This window comes from Arctopsyche grandis, chromosome 5 (assembly GCF_051622035.1).
Source record: "Arctopsyche grandis isolate Sample6627 chromosome 5, ASM5162203v2, whole genome shotgun sequence".
NCBI classification, from domain to species: domain Eukaryota; kingdom Metazoa; phylum Arthropoda; class Insecta; order Trichoptera; family Hydropsychidae; genus Arctopsyche; species Arctopsyche grandis.
Window position 1 is genome coordinate 15,007,958 of NC_135359.1, and position 20,389 is coordinate 15,028,346.

Sequence of the window (20,389 nt, forward strand, 5' to 3'; positions counted from 1 at the left end):
ATTATTTCAGTTACAAACGATGTTGTTAACACGCAACAACCGAGCCGTGAAGTATGTTATGCGAGTGTGCGCGTGTGTCATCGCCACAAATGGCACATATCTTCACCGAATGTCTCGATTATTTTAGAAGTGATAGATGCTGGGAGATATGACTTCACAGCCACGTGTGCCACATGTGCAAAGGCACACACACGACACTGGGGTGAAAAAAAATCGTATCATAAAGTAAATAGGCCCGTAATGCAATACGGCTTAGCGAGGGAGCCGAAAAGAAAACAGATTGTATTATTTGGGCTATCATAAATTTCGAACGCTCCCGGATTTTTTTTTTAGAAAATATGTAGTATCAGGTCGTCAGTTCAAACAGATCGGATGTTGTTATTTCACCTTTCCGTTTTTAAAACTACTCGATCAAGCCGAGTGCAAAATATCTTTCTGTTATACACGTGTTCTAATATACTTATCGATTTTTTATGGTGCTATGCATGTGTCAGATGGAATGCACACACCTAAAAAGCCGAACGACGCTTTATAAAAAGGCAAAAATGTATATAAAAAGTGTTAAGTAAATGCTTTTAACGGGTGTTTTCACTACTGGGGTGCAGGGTGCGACGCGGTATTTATTTACCAGACGGCCACCATTTTGAAATATTAATGGCCGGATCAGTAGTTTCGTGTCATACAAGATAAGGGCATGTTTAAAATACACTTGAGAACGTGTTAAAATCACATCCCTTTCGAGAAAGTGTTTAAGTGTGTGTCGTTCAAAAAAAACAATGACAAATAAAAACATCCTGAGTAGTTTGATGTCATGCATGTTGTTCCAAAAACACTTCATAATAAGTACATATATTTGTTAAAAAAGTAACTCATCTTTGGGTTTACGACATATGTAGTTTATGGTAAGACAAATAAAAGGAGATTTTTCTTCCAAGGGAGAAGAAAAAATTCTGATTTGGTTTTCATTTAAAACTGGCATCTTAAAAGATGGCTGCAAGCCACGCGGCTACAAGCTCATTTCGATTGGATTTTGACTGTTTGAATTTCAGCATGTACGAAAGACGAGATATTCATGGGGTTGCGCTGATGAGAATGACATTTCGACGTACATTGATGATTGGCAATTCTTAAAATTGAGTTGGATCTTTCTGGCAAGTTTAAAATGGCAAAAGCCGAGACAATAGTATGAAATGAGCATGCAGCGAAATGAGCTTGAAATAAATGGGTTCCTTTTGTCAATTTCTATTGTTAACCTTTTTTTATTGCTCTGTAGAGAGCAAAAAAAAGGTTAACAATAGAAATAAACAAAGGAACCCGTTTCAGCGCATTTCCGCGCCTATCTCTGATCATTAAAGGGCGGATAGGGAGCGTGCTTTTTCCAGGAATTGGGCGTTTTGGGTCTTGTTACAAAGCTAGAGTGCAAAATAAAAAGGTTCGGTGAACCTTTAACAAAGCACGGCCAACAATTAACAATGAAAGGCACGCTTCCGTTCCGCTCACTACTAATCATCATCATCGATAGTCACTCACCATCCACTGCTGGATGAAAGCCTCTCAAATACGCTTAAATTCGTTTTATTTTGCGAAACTCTCATCCATCTCAACCTAGACATTTTTTTCAAATTTCATACACCTAATTTCCTTGCGGTCCTACTTTCATTCTCTCGGGTATCGTTCCAGCACTTATTTTCGGCACCTATCATCCATTCTTCTAGCTTTGTGACCCGTCGATTGCCATTTTAATCTCTCCACTCTCCCTACTACATATATCTACTAGCCTTATCATACTTCTCAACCGCGTATTTCATTTCCTATCTTAGTTATGCTGAGCATACAGCGTTCCATACTCCTTTAAGTGAATTGAACTTTGTGTAACATCTTGGTGTTCAGTGTCGACCTTTCACATCTATCGAGTAGACACCTTTGTGAGGAGTCGTAGATACATATAGTGTATTATATTTATGTAGTTAATATAAATATGTAATAGATATAAATTTAATTAGCATATTAGCTAATACATACATACATTATATATAAATAGTTAAAGTATTTTTTGAAAACTAACAGTACATATAATATACTGAGGGCTATAAAGTGTATTTATTTATTTGATCGGGTTTGGTGCATCCGCTCTAAAATCGCCAGATTAACAGAACGGCAGCTTTAAACGTAATTATCGTTTTCTCGAATGATAGATTGCACATCAGATGACGAGTAACCTTTCGATGTGTACAGATGCAATTATTAAAATTGAGTTGGATCTTTCTGGCGAGTTTAATAAGGCAAGATTCGGAACTTATCGAATCTTGCCTTATTAAACTCGCCTGAAAGATCCAACTCAATTTTAATAATTACCATTTTAATAATTGCATCTGTGCACATCGAAAGGTTACCCGTCATCTGATGTGCAATCTATCATTCGAGAAGATGAGAATTGCATTTAAAGCAGCCGTCCGATAATCTATCGTTCAATTTGTCTGGCGATTTTAGAGCGGATGCACCGCATCCATTTGATCGTACCCAGTTTCATTCATTTTATTTAAATATTGAATATTTTTCTTTTTTGTTTCAGATTTCTTTTACGAAGAAAAAATTACGCAGTTTAAGATATCGTAGTTTATGTAAATATTAAATAAAATGTGAAACAATTTCAATATTCACAATGATTTGTGACAATTTAATTCAGAACAATGTAAACAATATAATTGAGTGATTATGAGGTGAAAACAGTGTTGGAGTCGTAAAGAAACAGCAGTAAAAACAACACGAGCATACAATGGCTTCATATCGGAAGAACTACTTCATTGCTTTAGTCATTGCCGTTCGAATATGTTCAGGTGAGTTTTTTCAGTGCCTTATTAATTTGATACATTTTATAACCGTTATATTTACATACATACATGCATATGTACCATGTTCATCCGGAAAATGTAGCGTAACATAATGTATATTCAAAGCAGCGTTCCCTAGAATGCTAACATATCACCGGGCATTTTCATACGGAAGCGTTCTTTTATGATAATAGCCGTACATATAATAAAAAAACCTGTGGTTTCCAAAACACACATTAGATGAGCGCTCGCATATTATCCTATCAAAACATCGTAAAATAAGCTCTCAGTTACCAAAACGTAATTTTCGGTAATATGAACAATTTTCCCTCCGTTTTATGCTTAGGCTGTAAAACGCTTCAGTTCAATCGTCACATTAACCCATTTAGGCCCGAACGTTTTGGCCTCTATCTCTCTATCCGGTCACCGACAACCCTCTATCGCCAACTTTGCACGGTTTTGTCATCGCTCAACGCAAAGTTTCGCCTCTAATGGCTTTCATTTCGGAGGAAACGAGCCTTCGAAATGAAATTTAAGTGGTGGTGGCACACCCTATACAATACCACCCCCACCCCCACCTCCCTTTCGTGTTTAATTGTTTTATCGCGCATCGGGTTGCGGCTTATTAAACTTATATTTCAATACAATCGCACCCAGTACAACAATGGATGCGGGACCAATTCCAGATTAAACTTGCGCCTGTGCAAAGTTATGATCTGAAGCATGAAAGCACGTATACAGTCTATTTATTTCCTGCAAATTTTGTTCAATTGGGTTACCCTCTCGCGACAATTTCATTCAAATTTTAATCAATATAATATTTAGTATAAGAAAATTTTTGAGAAGTAACTTTGAAATTTGATAACATGACCATCTTAAAATGAGAATGATTTAAATTACCTTTCCAGACTTCGCACAGTTTTAAGACCACAAATTTGCAACCAATCAAATTTTACGACTATAAATAGTGTAAATCATAGTATTGCAATACATTTCTCATTGACATATTAACACTTATGTGTCCCTACGAAATCAAAAAATACCAATACTGCGTTACTTTCGAAGAACGCATGAAATTTCAACGTAGTTTTAGATTCGGGGAGATTGTATCTTGTTGCATATGCAAAACGTGTTCGAATCGGCATAGTAATTTTTTACGCTCGATAAAGATCCTTTGAAAAATGATTATGGTCGTTTGGAGCATTTTCTTTTGCCCTCCCCTCCCACCCACTCTCTCCTCCGTCTCCGCCCACATCCTCGCATCGTAAGAATGTGAAATATGTCGCTATAAAGATAATCTATTTGTTCCCGGTCGTTTTGAGCGGAGGCCCAGGAACAAAAAGGGGTGAAATATTCCCGGTGGCGGGTAGCTTAATCGGTGCAGTCAATCACCGGGTGCATGCGAGACACCTGGTGACGTCTCCGACCACCCCCATACCACCCTCATCATACCAACGACTCTGGAGTAATTCGGTATTGAAGCAATCATCCCCGCGAGTGACGGTCGGATCCTATGCAGCTGTCTCTCGGGTCGTTACGGACAAATTACTCGCTACTCGCATTCTTCCCGCGAAAAGGTCGTTACCGACTGCCGAAAGAAAACAACTATATTCCGTGATAGTATGGTAGATAGTTTCAGATAAGAATTCTTGAGAAAAATGCAAAACACGAATGCCACACATTTCCAATGACGCAACATGTCTAAATTTACCAAAATCCCAAAGGGTTGAAACATACCAAGAATCCGGCTACGATTTCAAACTAGAATTGAATCCACATGTGTGTATATTTGTGATCCCTAAACATGATTTCTATATTCACATATTTACAAAACTATTTGATAGAAGATAAAAATATATACATATCGAAGACATATTTTAGTTTAGTGGAAATATCCATAGAATATACATATATTCATAGTTCTATAAATTAAAAGTTAATTATTATGCCGCTAAAGTTGTAAATTATTGTTATTTATGTTATTTGGCAAAGTTACCCTATGTGAATTCATTAGTTGTACAATTATTCACGGGTGAAAGAAAAGGTTATTAACAAGAAAAAATATCATTGATTTAGCATACTCGTATGTACATATATATGTACATAGTTTGGGAATAACAAGGAAGACCGGAATAATTATAGGGATATTTTAGTATAGAAAATATTTTCCACTATTTTTCATTCTCAATAAAATATGTACATACATACATACATTTACATATTTTATTTTATTTTTACACATATATGTATATAAACCAGGAAGGCCTAACAAGTAAGCCCCAATGCGACTTCCTAGACAATTAATTACAAACATTGCAGCATTTTTTATTACATAAATGGCTGTATTTGGAGAGGCTCAAGAACACGAAACTAACTAGTTAACGAAACTAATGAATTAATCCATAGACACATCTATGGATTTAGACATGTACATATTCTGCATAAATAAAATTCAGATATTTGTGACATAGCGGGTAGGATGGTTTTTGCCTATTTGATGAAGGAACCGTTTCAACAATGAAATCAGATAAATTGGCAAAAATATTCAAGTCTGACCAGCAGTATAACAGTTGATATATTATAAACAAGAATTAATATGTTATCAATTAAAATCAAATATCAATAAAAAATAATGAAAGGTGGATAAAAGAAGTGCTAGAATAGTACTTGAGATAATACAAAAAGGAAGACCACAGGGTAGATGGGTAGACGAAATTAGGAAATTATGTGAAGTTCATCCAACTTTCATCCAGCAATGGACGGTAAATGACTGTTGACGATACAAATGATGATTATGATATGTATATATGTAGAAGTATAGCATAGTATTGCATGAAGAGTAGTGGATATTGGAGATAATGGTCAAAATATGGAAAAAAGAAGTACTTAAATGGTACCCGAGAGAATGTTGAAGAATAAAAGGAAGGCCGCAAGGGTAGATGAAATTAGGATAATGTGATATATTAATATGTAGAAGTATGGCAAAAGAAGTGTATGTAGTGAATAGAGTGAAGACATTGAAATGGCAGTAGGCAGGTCACGTATCTGGAAAAATGGACGAAAGATGGCCAAAAAAATTGCTAGAATGGTAACCGAGAGAATGTTAAAGGGTAGAAGAAAGGCCGCAAAGAAGATGGGTAGACGAAAGTATTATAATGTTTGAGGTGAAATGGATGAGAGTTGCGTAAAACAAAGACAAATGGAAGCGTGTCAGAGAAGCCTTCATCCAGCCATGGATGGTGATAGTAGAGGATGATTATGATACATACATATGTACATTTAGTATATGTGGAATGTAGATCTATGTATTTTTTTCGTGCTTAAAATACATACGACGTAAACGTATCCATATGTATAGCTAAATTGATATTGAATAGAGTACGAATTCATGATTGCACTAAATAAAACAATCATAAAAGTCACATTCAATTAACCGTTGCTAACGTGTGTGGTATAACCATAAAGTAGTATATTAAAATTACTACTGCGATAATCATAAATTTCAGTTGCTTTTATCTCATAAACATACTCGGATCATAAATTCTCAACAAAACTGTGTTTAAATAAAAAAAAGCGTTTTATGCAAATTGCTTTTATACATACATATATCACGAGCTTGTAAAATTATTACACATTGCTTGCATATGTTTTGCACCATGTACTACATACACAAAATGTCACAGTGAAATGTCATTATTATACCAGAGGTCGGATATTTTTCGATATTGTTTTTTTATACAGATGTGAACGTTGGAAATAGTATTTAGAAAGATGTGTTTTTTGGGTCGTTCACGTGGAAGACAAATATGTGACGTGATAATTACTACATACTTGGCAACCCCTGAAAGCCGCCCCTCAGCAAATTCTCGTTGGTCGACACCTCTGCTCCCCCCACACAACTTTCTTAATTTGTTGTTAACCTACCCACCCTTTCTTTGGTGCATTCTTTCCGTTTAGCACGGACACGTTGCAGCCACCATACAAGAAATTATGTCGTTACTCACTATTTGAAGGGGGTGTAAGAGCTTTCGGATTAACTTTTTTCTACTTCCCTTCCACACCGACGTAATCCTAAATATCCTTTTAATTATACCTTGTAAAGTTCTTCGTTTACTTGAGATTATTTTTAATTAAGAAAGGGGATCGAGGTAGTATTAAAATAAATCTTCTGATAAGATTCAATAATTATATTGAGTTTTATTGGCCAGATTGGCCTTTTGAAATTTTGATAACGTATGAAAGTATAGTCGTTTTAACTTTTTCTGTGTTTTCAAAATAAAAAAGCACAAATTCTATTTTTTAAAGTGCTTGCATGCATTATAAATGGATGAATATCAAAATGCAAAGAATATAATTTTAGACAAGTTTTATAAATTTTTACTAAAAGTAGATTTCATAAGTTTTTACGTCCTCTTCTCTTGGTTTTCAAATTAACACACTTTCATTTTATACATGTAAATATGTATGTATGTACGTATTTATATATATACATATATACGTATAAATGCTTAATAAATCATACATTTTTTTAAAAATGATTCTTACATCATGAATGAGATTATACATATATTTACATAATACAAATATATTTATACATAATTATCGAAATGTATATGAGCTAGTGGAAGTCCAATTTTCAATTCCAAAAAAACTATTTCTGTTTGACTTAATTCACTTCTTGTAATTCGATATTTCCAGAATCTCGGAAAAGAAGAATAAAAGTATTACAGGCCACCAGTATTTTTAAATATTGTAAAACTCAAAACATTATATTTAATGCTTTGCGATTTACAAAGTGGACTTACGCCAATTTTAAATATAACGGCTCATATATGTACATGTGTATGTATATATGTACAATTTAATATTCAAGTACATATTTTCTTATTGAGATTTAATAACAATTAGTTAACTGCAAGCACTTTGTGTATAGACGTATATCGGTACATATTATATGTGTATTGATGTAATATTTAATTTAAAAATAATTTTAGCATAAGCTACTAATTTCTAAAATGAAGAAATATTTAATTATATTTGTAATAAAATAATATTTAAATTAACAACAAAATCTTAACATATTGTTTGGAAAATAACCACGCGAAAATATGATTGAGTGCATATTTATATAAAAACATAGATAAAGTAAAATTACGTTGAACGATCGAAAGTGATTACCTACGTAAATGTCATTATAAAAATCCATTTGTGTATTTTTATACAAATGAATTACACGATTTCGTCCGATATTGCAAATGTATTATTTTGATCGTAATCATCGTTGATGGCACTAAAGAGCCCCCAATAAATTCCCGACAAAATGAAGAAATTATCGCATAACACACGTCAACTATCAAATAGTTATTAGTACTGTGGCAAATGCACGAGAGCCAATGAAACTGCGAAAATATACATGTACATGTGTATAGAGATTGTCAAAAGAAGTGTAAAATGGCAGTACACACGCGAACGTGTCATTAACTCGGTACGGTTGCATGTGCAACTTTGCACTTGCAACTGGAAAAAAATCCTAAAATTGCATAGCCATTAAATGATCGATATCGAGACGGTGCTGCAGCAGGAAAATCCAACCCTAGGTAATACATTTTACATTGCAAAATTGCATGATGGGAAAGTGTTAAGGTGAGAACTAATCAACATATATGTAGGGTGAGGGGATTACTAACGAAAAATTGTTTTCTTTTTTTTTCAACTCACAATCTTTCGATATAAGCATATCTCCGTATATGTAGATATATGTACGTAATCTATTTTCTATAAAATTGAAAAAAAAGCCAGTGTAAATCAATTGTTTGATTTATTTACGATAATGTAGAAACAAGCTCACAATGAAACGTGAATAATGGGTGTCGTGTTTTCTTGTAGAATAACGAGCATCCTTGTCGGTATGATCGCGTGTCCTTTACAAAACAATCTCTTGCGTATATATCCCGACGCATTTTATTGAGAAAGGAAGGGGGTGTTGGGTGGGTGAGTTTTGAAACAACCCCTGTAATTGTTCTACGGGGACCGTTCAAGGAAAATGTTCGTGCGTTTAAATCTTATGATTTATTGACGCCCTGGCGCCATGTTGCGTGATGATACACCGACGATAAAAAACGAAAAGTAAAATATTAGTTGTTCACAACCCCTGACTTAATTTAATTAAGGACGTTTTATGCTCTGACGCGTTCCAAAAAGGCGGTTAAGTGTTCAATTACAAAGTGGCCTCCGTTACCCTTTCAATGACTTGTAATTTTAACCCGCAACTTGCGACTCGTTAAGAATTCCTATTGCCAAGTGTATAGACTCGCTTAGAAATAATATGCTATAATTGTATGCATATGTACCGAAATAACATAATCTAAGCCAATTATTTTAATATAAAAATTTTCATTAAAACTTTTTCAAACACAAATCTTTTTTTTAAGTCCCTTTTTGCTTAAAATCTGAACGACGTAACATTATTTTGAATAAATTTCTTTTACAGTCATTGCAATTCATAGAAGAGAAAATGTTTGAAATTTTGTTGCTATAAAATTTAAAAAAAAATGTTAAAAATTCGCCACAAATTTACAGTGATCAGTGGTGGCGTGTAAACTATAAATATGTACATTGAGAATTCACTAACTGCAAAAATTAAGACGAATAAGGCCTGTCGCACACACGGCCACTCGCCACCGCCACCGGTGGCAGCCACAAGCTGCGGAATGCATTTCTCATAGAGTTTGTATGGGATGGCCGCAAACACAACCACTCGCCACTCGCTTCACATTGGGGCAGTGGCGGGCTCTCGCAGCTAGTGGTCGCCACTCGCCACTTTTTCCCGCGAACACGGCGACGCGCCACTAGCCACTCGCCACTCGCCCATCAACGGTTTTCGACTGTTGTTCGACGGTTCGCGCTTTTGACAATGCGACGTCTTCGTATTGTCAACAGCGCGAAGAGTGCTTCCGAGTCGGAGTCCATATTTCAACTATACAAAAACACTACACTCTGAAGCGAAAAGTGGCCGCCACCGGTGGCCGAGCGCAGCCACCGGTGGCGGCCACCAGTGGCGAACACAAGTGGATGTGTTTGCGACAGGTCTAAAACGACCCTTTCACACCCGAATGCGATAAGTTAAGCTAGTTATCGCCTATAACTAGCTTCCTGAAGAACAAGGGATCGAGGAATCGGTGACCTTCAGAAGTGATCGTCAAAACTCGTGACTTTGGAGAGCTGATCCATATTAGCCTTTTGTATGGAAATATATCTGCTTCACGTGTTCAGAACACTGTTCTCTTTCTCTTTCGTTGGTTTTTGTATGACCTTATTGTATTGAGAATTTTTCAATAGGAGCGTATAGCAAAAACGCACACTCGAAAAAAATATTTGACGCACCAGGCTCGGCACGAATAATTGTACATATGTATATATTTACTAGTTTTCTACCAAATGTTTCATCTATGTAGAATACCCATAACTTCTTGGGAATACCCGCTCATTTTTTTGTGATTTTCCTTTATTTTACTGCTAACAAATTGATAAAAATTTGTTAATTTTTATTTGGAGGTTCACCGCATCAGCCTTCTTTAGTATGAGCCGCCCCTGTTGTAAATCCACTATTGCTCATAATATGATTACAAAATAGATTGTTGATCACGAAATCGTATTTAACTATTCACGTGGAATTAAAATGATTATGCTATACAGTTATACGAAAATATCTACCGCAAAGGAATGTATAATTTATAAAATATTTTCAACGAATGAAATCATATTTTTAAAAGAATTTTTGTCTCTGCTCGATAAATATGCTTGAAATCTGCAACATTCTAAAAATGTTTTCATATTTGAATTCTTCCAGTGTATACCGAGAGTCAGACAGACAACTTGAAAACTGCATTTAAGCTCGCCTCGTAAATTTTCCTCGAAGCATTTGAGTGTGGGAGAGGGAGATTTCGCACCACAACCACCCTAGGTCTTAAACCACCCTTCGGCAGAAGCTAAAAACGTGCAGCTTGCCGAAATGACAAGTCGCGGTTTTTGAACGTCTTCCAAGAAGATCCCCTTCGCCACTCTCTCCCAAGCGCTCAGTCCCACAGACCATAAAATGTCTGCCAACTACAATGTCTTCACTGCTTTTAGTGCCCTCGTCTCGTCCTTTAAATGCTTTATAAATTAAAATAAAAACACCACACCTTTCTTCATTCAATCTATGTACTAAAGTTGAAGTGTTTTTTGAAAATTATAGTGAATATGCAAAAAGCTTTCACGCGTATAATGTTAACATTGCATTTTTAAGCACACGTAAAATTCAGCAGAATGCTGTAGTGATGTAAAGTAGGATTTTGATAGTGTTGTTTACATTTTCGTCGGCAAAGTGGATGATTATGCAGAGTGCAACTTTGTACCTGCTGCACGCGATAATACTGCTATTACACTACATTTTTACAACTCAAATCTGTTAAAGCAAAACTATGATTAAAAATGCTATTAATTCCATTAACGTAACTTATTTTCCTATAGATTTCATTTCAGTACTATTTATCTACATATGTATGTACATATATAGAAATCGATGTTTGTCTATTTGTCTGTCACGTATGCGTTCCTATACCATTCAACCGATTGCGATGAAACTTACAGGAGTTATTGTGTGTATGCCCGCGATAGTTTTTGTAAAAAAAATCGCTCAAAAACGGGAACGGAAACGGCATTTCAACGCAATAATTTCAAATGTTTTCGCGTCGCCACTTGCGTTGTTAAGGTAAAATAAACAAACAATTGAATAATTTCAAATGTGTTTGCTGCCTGCGTTTTTCCGACAAATGGGAACGGGAATTGCATGCGTTATTGTGGCATTATAATGCATGCCGGGTTCAGCTACATAGTTAGATATAAAATAAAGTTATATTGAAAATGTTTGAAATATTTTTACCTATCAAAACGTGCCAACATGTATTATAAGATTAAAGTACATATGTATGTACATACTATATACATACATTGTACATATAATACAATAACGAATCCTCTCTAAGCGTTTAGTTTAAGAGAAAGTGAAAAAGCCTAAACAGTGACTATAATATTCTCTTTAATCTCACCCTAACAAAGCTCTCCATTGTTTCAATTTCAATTAAGCTGTGTCTCTTATATTTGCTATCGCAAGTTTTCCCAAACCGAAACTTTGACAATCCTCACCGCAGGAGAGGATCTCCCGCAAATCCTCGCGCCCTCCATCAAACAAGATTCGCCCAAATAATGCGTCCACTAAAAGTCAAGTTTCTTGTTATTCGCCCATCCCCTTTCCTACCCACCGCTCCCCATACCTACTACCTTCGTACAGCCTTTTTACTTTCATAAAAAAAAATAGGGAAAAGCATCTGGCGTCTGTACGTCCTCTCCCCCGACGTCGTTTTATATTCATACCGCAATAAGAACTGATCTCCTATAAAAAGGAAAACTTTCGGTGCCTCATTTTTCCCCCGAATTCGAGCGGCGGGGGAGGAGAGGGGAACACGAACGGACGGAAAAGCTGACACTCTCCGGAATTTTTCACCCCCGTTTCGTAATAACTGAGAGATTTTCTTAATTAAATCACGGGAGGTTATTTATTTGACCACGCTTTGAATCGTAGAGACTGAGTAATCCACTCCTCGTCGAGTTCGTTACACAGAATTTGTTTTTAATTTGTTCACTGTCGCACTAAATTATATTTTCACTTTTGTACGTTTTCAAAATGCTCTATAACGTTTTCAAAATGCTTTATAACGTTTTTAATTTAAATAATTTTGAACGTTTATCTAGAGATCCAGATCATTTTTACGTGCTTATATTAGCTTCACTAACAGTGTATGTACATACATATAGTATGTTACGGTGTATATTTCCAATTGTAATATATTCCAACTATAATTTTAGGTCACTCATATTCGAATACAATTCAACTAGTAAATTATATCTCAACAAGCGTAAATATACTTTCAACAATGTGCGTAAGTTGTAATATAACAGTTGAGTTTTGACAGCACTCATATTTTTACGAATGTTTTACAATTCAATAATGCGTTTATATTTGCTAGGTATAGCGAATAAAGATAATGAGTATCGTATTACGATTAATCTAAGAATATATTCAGAACAAAAATGTAACTTCCCAACGCAATTTAGTCAAGTGACGTTATCACGAAAACTCAACCTCTCCATCTAACCTGATACCAACTTATAGTTGACTCGGAATATATTCGTACTATGTAAATATATTTTTAGATGTAATATATTATTCGTCAAAATATATTAAATCTAAAAATACACTTCAATTATAAATAGCGGTAGTTGGTACCAGGTTAGATGGTATATATTCCAAATTACAACTGGAATTTTCTCTTCAACTGTAACACGTATGTACATGGCGCAATATTTTTGGTTCCAAATTCATTCATATTAATTAATTACTAACATGAGAGATACAAATGCTCTTAATATAAATCTAATTTCAATGATGAGCTTATTCACAAAGGTATTATAGCTCCCACTTTTCAAACACTTTTTTCAAAAAAATCACACAAATATACGTAATTAGTCCAAAGTTCTGTAATATGTTGGAGTGATGTTATTCATCATACCATTCACACATTAAATTTATTAGCTCACAGACGACGGATGCCGAGATTACAGTAAGTTTACATAATATGCGGGGAATGGGTTGTTTGGATCTTTGTCCCATAAAGCTGAAATGGAGGGCTCGACAGTGCGGCCATTGTTGAGGTTGTTGTCTTCATTGCGCTCCGGGGAGTGATTCTATCTTAAACATCAACCCAAGCAAAGTCTCGTATACCACAAGTTAAACTTACACATTGTACAATCACGCATTCGTAGACCTATTGGACTTGTGGTAAACACCCAGTCATTTAAGCGCTCCCTGTTGCGTGTTACGACGCATTCACTTATCTATGTACACGTCTTGTACTATGTAGCTTCGTTGGGATTAATATGGTAGCATTAGAATTAAAATAAAAGTAGATTCCCTTTAAACATAAGAGACAATGAAACGTAAAAGGATAAGTCTACTTTTACGATAGTAGAAGAAAAGTCCTTCAGAGATACTTTGTAAGATGTCTGCCTTAGATGGTCTAGGACCGTGGCCCGGGCATTGAAGTGCTCTGTACACAACCAGCATTCACACACATATGGAAAGAGCTTTAACGCTAGTCCGGAGGAAATAGGATATCGAATCTGTAGTTCGATGCGATTTGCATGAACACCGATCGCACGTGCCGATCCAATTTCACCTTTTAACGCTTATCGAATTCCTTTGGGTTTCGAAGGCACGTTCGTAAAATAGATGTCGTTTCTAGGATATGGACAAGAAGCACCGAGGATTGTAGAGCAGCCTTCCGATATGGTCGTGGCCAGGCATCAACCGGTAACTTTGCAGTGCAATGCTGAAGGAGAGCCGAAGCCGACTGTGAGATGGTTCAAGGATGGAGCAGCTCTAGTAGGCGGCGGGAGGAGGGAGGTCCTTCCTGCTGGAGGATTATTCTTTCTGAGAGCAAGTCATGCTAGACGTGATTCTGATGCTGGCGTATATTGGTGTGAAGCGTCTAACCATTACGGAACTGCGCGTAGTAGAAACGCTACACTTCAAGTTGCTAGTAAGTCCATTTCTTTTCGTGAAAACATTTTAACAATGTTGAATTTGTAATAATATTGAAATAATCTTTCAGTTTTACGCGAAGAATTTAGATTAGAACCAGCTGATACTAGATCCGCTGTTGGAGATACAGCATTGTTAGAATGCTCTCCTCCACGTGGTACTCCAGAACCGACTGTTTTTTGGAAGAAAAATGGACAAGTTATTGAACTAGAAGGCAATGATAGGTAGATTTATATATATACATATGTATATTAGTCACGTGTCTCATCTTAAAAGTCTTGATATCTCTATGTACATAAAAATAGTTTTGGATTATTGTTATCGACTTTTATTGGAAAATGGGCATATTCTATGCCAAAAAAATTACGTATATTAAATGTTTTGGCTATACTCTAATTATATAAGTTGAAATATATAGAAAACAGCGAGTTTTAGAATTTAGAAACACCTCTGGTTGTAAAGGATGTTCTGTATCATGGGGAATCCGTAAAACATAATATAAAAATTATTTGCACTGTTGCCAGCTCATTTAAGTTTGTGAAAATCGTAAATTTTACCGATTTTTGAGACGTAAGAAATGACCCTTAATGGTGGCATAAGTCCACTTTTCATTAAATATAATATTTTGCGTTTAACAAAATTTAAAAATACTTATAGCTTGTATGTTATACGTTTATTCTGCTTTTCCGTGATTCTAAACATATCGAATTAAAATAAGTGATAAAAAATTAGGAATGAAGTCAAACAGAAATAATGTTTTTAGAACTTAAAATTTGACTCCGCCATTTTCAAATATAACGGCTCTAATGATGTTAAAGGAATATCGATAATGGTCTGGAGACTGGTTAATACTGACGTTTAAGGTACGTGCGTCAGAGTTTCAGATTTTTTGGTACCTTAGCAACGTGACGAAACATCCTATTCGGTTTTTTTAATTTAAAATTATTTCATATACATGATGAGGTGACAAAAAAGAACTTCTCAAACTGAGCTTAAATTTTAAAAAAATCTTCGGAAATCGGTAAAATTTTTACATTAGTTTCACTTTGTTACAAACTTAAATGGACTGGCGATAATATATTTTTAAAATTACAAATATGTTTTATATTAGTTATAACAGATTCATCATGATACAGAACATTTTTTCCAATTAGAGGTTTTTCAAAATTCTAAAATTCGCTATTTCGATGTACCTTAATATACATACCTATGTACATAGTTACATCCAAACTTTTAATACTGATTCCGGTGATAATATGTAAGTCCGGATATTAAATTTTAGTCCAGATGAAAATATTGTATTGATACATTTTAGGATGTCTGTAGTGGACGGTGGAAATCTTGTTATACAAGATTTGAGAACATCAGATGATGCCCGCTATCAATGTATTGCTAAAAATGTTGTCGGAATAAGAGAATCGGCCATAGCTCGTTTAAAAGTTCACAGTAAGTTTTTCGCTATATTTATTAAGTGAAATAATTGTTCAGCTTATTCACGTTCAAATGTTTTGGTCGTTAGTCAAACCGTTCTTGATGTCGGGTCCGGAAGATACAACCATGCTGACCGGAAGTACGGTAACATTTGAGTGTCATGTCGGTGGTGACCCACTACCGGATGTACTGTGGCGTCGCACTGCGGACGGTGGAAACATGCCACTGGGAAGGGTAAATATCCTGGAGGATAGGAGCCTGCAGCTCAGTTCCATAACCCTTGAAGATCAAGGAGATTATATCTGCGAAGCCGATAACAATGTCGGTACAATATCCGCTTGGGGCACATTGACAGTTCATGGTAATTATTTTTACTACACTTACATATAACTGCATACATATGTATATACTAATATCATAAGTCTTACAAATATTAATATTTGTAGCAACGCCAATACTTCATATAAAACCAACTACGCAAACAGTAGAAGAAGGTGGCGATGTCAATTTCGAGTGCTTTGCAAAAGGATCTCCAAAACCAAAAGTACACTGGTCTATAGAAGGAAATAGATTACTTATACTACCAGGTACAACTAAGGGTAGATTTTCAGCGTCGTCTTCTAAAGATGGCGATTCCGTTCTCGTTATAAAAAATGCTACCAAAGAAGATTCAAACACTACGGTTGTTTGTTTGGCGATAAACTTAGCTGGATCGGCTATGGGAAAAGCCAGACTTATGGTCACTTCAGAGAATGAACGCCCGCCTCCAATTATAATAATTGGACCATCAAATCAGACCGTTTCACAAAAATCGATGGCTACCCTTTCGTGTAGTGCTGAAGGTAAGCCAAATCCGGTAATATCTTGGTATCACGATTCCACTCCGGTGAAACAAACGGAACGGATTCAAATAAAAGATGATGGCACGTTAACAATAAGGGACTTGGATGAAGCTGATAGTGGGTTGTTTACATGCGTTGCTTCGTCCAAAGCTGGAAAATCAGTATGGAGCTCTACACTCATGGTCGAGTCTGTTTCGCATCTTGTAAATCCATACGTAAGGACAGCGGATCCATCATTTCTACCCGGTCCACCAAGTAAACCAATCGTTAAAAACTCGACAGAATCCAGCGTCACATTGACCTGGTCTCAAAACAATAAAATAGGATCGTCATCTTTAGCCGGTTATCAAGTTGAAATAGTCGGTGGAGTTTACGATACGTGGACAGTAGTAGCGAGACGTCTTCAGCAATCTCTATATACCCAAGAAAATTTATCGCCAAATACCCGCTACTTATTCTTAATCCGAGCTGAAAATTTCCATGGCTTTTCCCCACCGAGTGAAGTATCAGAAGCCTTATATGTCGGAGATGAAGTCGACGAATTCTCTTTTAAAAGACACGGTGAATTATCACTCATGGTCGAAGCAAGAGCGAGCCTTCAAAGGGAAGAAATCGTTCGTTTGACGGAAGCCATTGCCGTGGATTCAACATCCATTAAACTCGTGTGGAAGGTTGTTATATTTATTCATATTCAATTTATCTATTGTGATAATACAACCGCAGTATTTTTATGTAATCTTATAACGTTTCAGACGCTAAATCCGATCTATTTAGAAGGATATTATATTTACTTTCGTCCTCAAAGCAACGTTAATCCTTTGAACAATGAATACAAAGTGATATCTGTACTACATTCTGGAGATACTTCGGCTTTTGAGATAAACGATTTAATGAAATATACCGAGTACGAATTTTTCCTCCTGCCATTTTATAGAGATATAGAGGGAAAACCTTCAAATTTAAGGATCACAAAAACCTTAGAAGATGGTAAGATTATTAATTATCATTCATTTTTTTAATTCACACATACTACATACAATTAGAGATAAAATTGAGTAAATAAATACAAAGCGTTTTTGAATTCCAATATATAAAATTTACTTTTTAATTAATTAAATAAGTTCGAATGTTAAAAGCGAGTTATTCTTTAAAGTACGTTTATTAAGGCAAATAAAAACACACCCTTATAAATTCTTGGCTATATTCCATCGCGTGTCGTTCACATTACAGCGAATCATGAAAATATAAGATATGCATGTAATACACACAACCTACCTAGCGGAGTTTTATCATTATTGAAACCCTAATTAAATTTAACGATTCAGTTCCTGATGCTGCTCCAATTAACCTGGAAGCGTCTCTCATCAACTCGACGTCCGTGTACGTGAAGTGGAAACCACCCCCTGAGGCCAGTCAAAATGGAGTCATACAGTACTACAGGGTGGTTGTGAGAGAGCAGAACGACGAGTCACAGGTCGTTCACAACGCGACCGTGTCGTGGCTGGGACTGGGCCCCGGGGCCCCCTTGGGGGCCACAGTGGTAGGGCTGCGCCCCTCCTCCACTTACTTATTGCAGTTGGCCGCGGCTACAGCAGTGGGGGAGGGTCCCTATTCACCCCCTGCCACCCTAATGCTCCAACATCCGGACTCGAGTTACAAGCTGCTAAATCATCAAACAAGGTACGCATTATGTTTTATAACAATTGGATAAAATACCTGGCATTCATTGAGTAGCTCGGAAACATTTTTTTTATTCATTGCTTATAACCGTCAGTAACCGGATCGTAACTAAAATATAATTTGCCTTTACGAAAACATTACATATATAGATGATTTGAAATTAACGTTTATACGATATAAATTTACAATTCGCTTCAAAAGGCCGCATATACCTACATTTTTTATTTCTATAGCTTAATGATAACATTTCAGGTGAAACAAATTCTATCCTTAAATATCTGAAAACATTTTTTTAGGATAAATTTCTATAAAGCTTCTCATTTTTTATTTCTACAAACCACTTTTCAAATCATATGAAAATGTATTTTTTGATATCAGGCATAACTTGGATCACGACCTTCATTCTGCCGTATCAAGCGATTTGCTGACAGAGACATGGTTTTTATCTCTTTTGGGAATGATGTTAACAGTAATGACTTTATTGTTTGCTGCCATGTTGATCGTAAGACGTAGGCATTTAATGATGAAAGAAAACCCACTACCAAATCTCTACGGTATGCATATTCGGATCTAAAATAATATTTTATCTCCGAAATTGAACACTCATTAATTTGTATGTAATTTATTCGAATAGATTCAAGATCTACTGGTAAAAATTTAGTAAGCATAAAAGCCGCTATGAGTCTGCAGCACCCAATATCAAATGGTTGCAAGCAGGGGAGCAATATAAAGACCGACTCCCTATTGTGGGTCAAGAATAGGTCCGAAAAGGAACCGTATGGTATGCCAGAGTACAACCAGGTGATTGGAGCACCTACCCAGCTGCCTGATTACGACAAAATCAACAATCAAAATATGCCAGACTACGCTGAAGTAGATGCTTCTATGATAACTTTTAGAAAAACTAGCTACGATGACACAGATACGTCTCCTGCAGCTTACGCGTCGGTTACATTGGTTCCGAGTCCAGGAAACAACTCTGAAGTTCCGGTATGTAATTCATTTTTCAGATAGCTGATTATTTCTTTTTCATTTGTTGTATTTTACAAAGGCTATGCATTGTTATAGGAATGGGCAAACTTTTACTTGAAGGACAACTTTGCAAAAAAGAACAACAATGACGTAGAAGAAGACTTGTATCCGGCTAGCAACGGCGGTTATTTCAATCGCAACGTCTTCAACGACTCCTACTTTTCTAATCCGAATTCTAACATATCAAAGTTTTCCAACGTTTCCCGTCCAAACGATAAATCAAATTTATCGTTGCATAGCGAAAACAACGCGCCCACTAAATCCGGAGTGGTTGCCAAGGAACACTCTTTTTCTTTGCCGCAAAATCGATTAGGTACCGTAAGAAGGCATCAGAAATTACGTTTGGCTAAATTTGAACCTCAAGAAGTAATAACTAGTAATGATGTCGGAAGTAGCGTAAGTGTTACGAATGATACATATCATGGTATGAGGATGCACGAGAACCCTACCTTCGAGCTGCCGAAGAAAGGTGAGTGCGTTAAGGAGGAAGGTGAAAATTTTTCAATCAAGCCTATGAAACTGTTACATCACCACTACTCTCGCCCGACGAATTCGAGAACTTCCCCCATAGAACAGAACAATAGCCACGTTTTCACCTCATTTAAATCCAGGTACAAAGATCCAGAATATCACGCGTCGACCAGGAGCGAGCCTGGAGCCGAAGCTTGAAATTATTAAAGTTGCCACAATTCAGCCAAATATTAGATTGTAAGTTGAGTGATTTTGTAGATACGCGAATGTACATACTAGGTTTACGTATTGTAGATATGAAAGGTTGTTGCGCAATAATCAAAGGTGATAATAGTGTTAATTCGAGGCTAAATTTTGCCAAAAATATTATGTGTATTAAAAACGACGTGCTTAACTTCTAAACAGTTATTTTGTATATAAACAGCTTACATACATATATCCATTATCGTACATATCCAATA

General features: G+C 35.9%; 1 protein-coding gene across 1 annotated transcript; it reads left to right on the forward strand.

Moving 5' to 3' along the window:
- Positions 1–14,160: 14,160 nt before the first annotated feature.
- LOC143912338 (roundabout homolog 2-like) lies at positions 14,161–20,126 on the forward strand. Its single transcript, XM_077431622.1, has 10 exons — positions 14,161–14,470; positions 14,543–14,696; positions 15,788–15,918; positions 15,992–16,264; positions 16,350–17,416; positions 17,498–17,732; positions 18,071–18,425; positions 18,804–18,979; positions 19,060–19,415; positions 19,494–20,126. Exons 1-10 carry the CDS (start codon positions 14,161–14,163, stop codon positions 20,124–20,126), a joined length of 3,690 nt encoding a protein of 1,229 aa, XP_077287748.1.
- Positions 20,127–20,389: the final 263 nt, after the last annotated feature.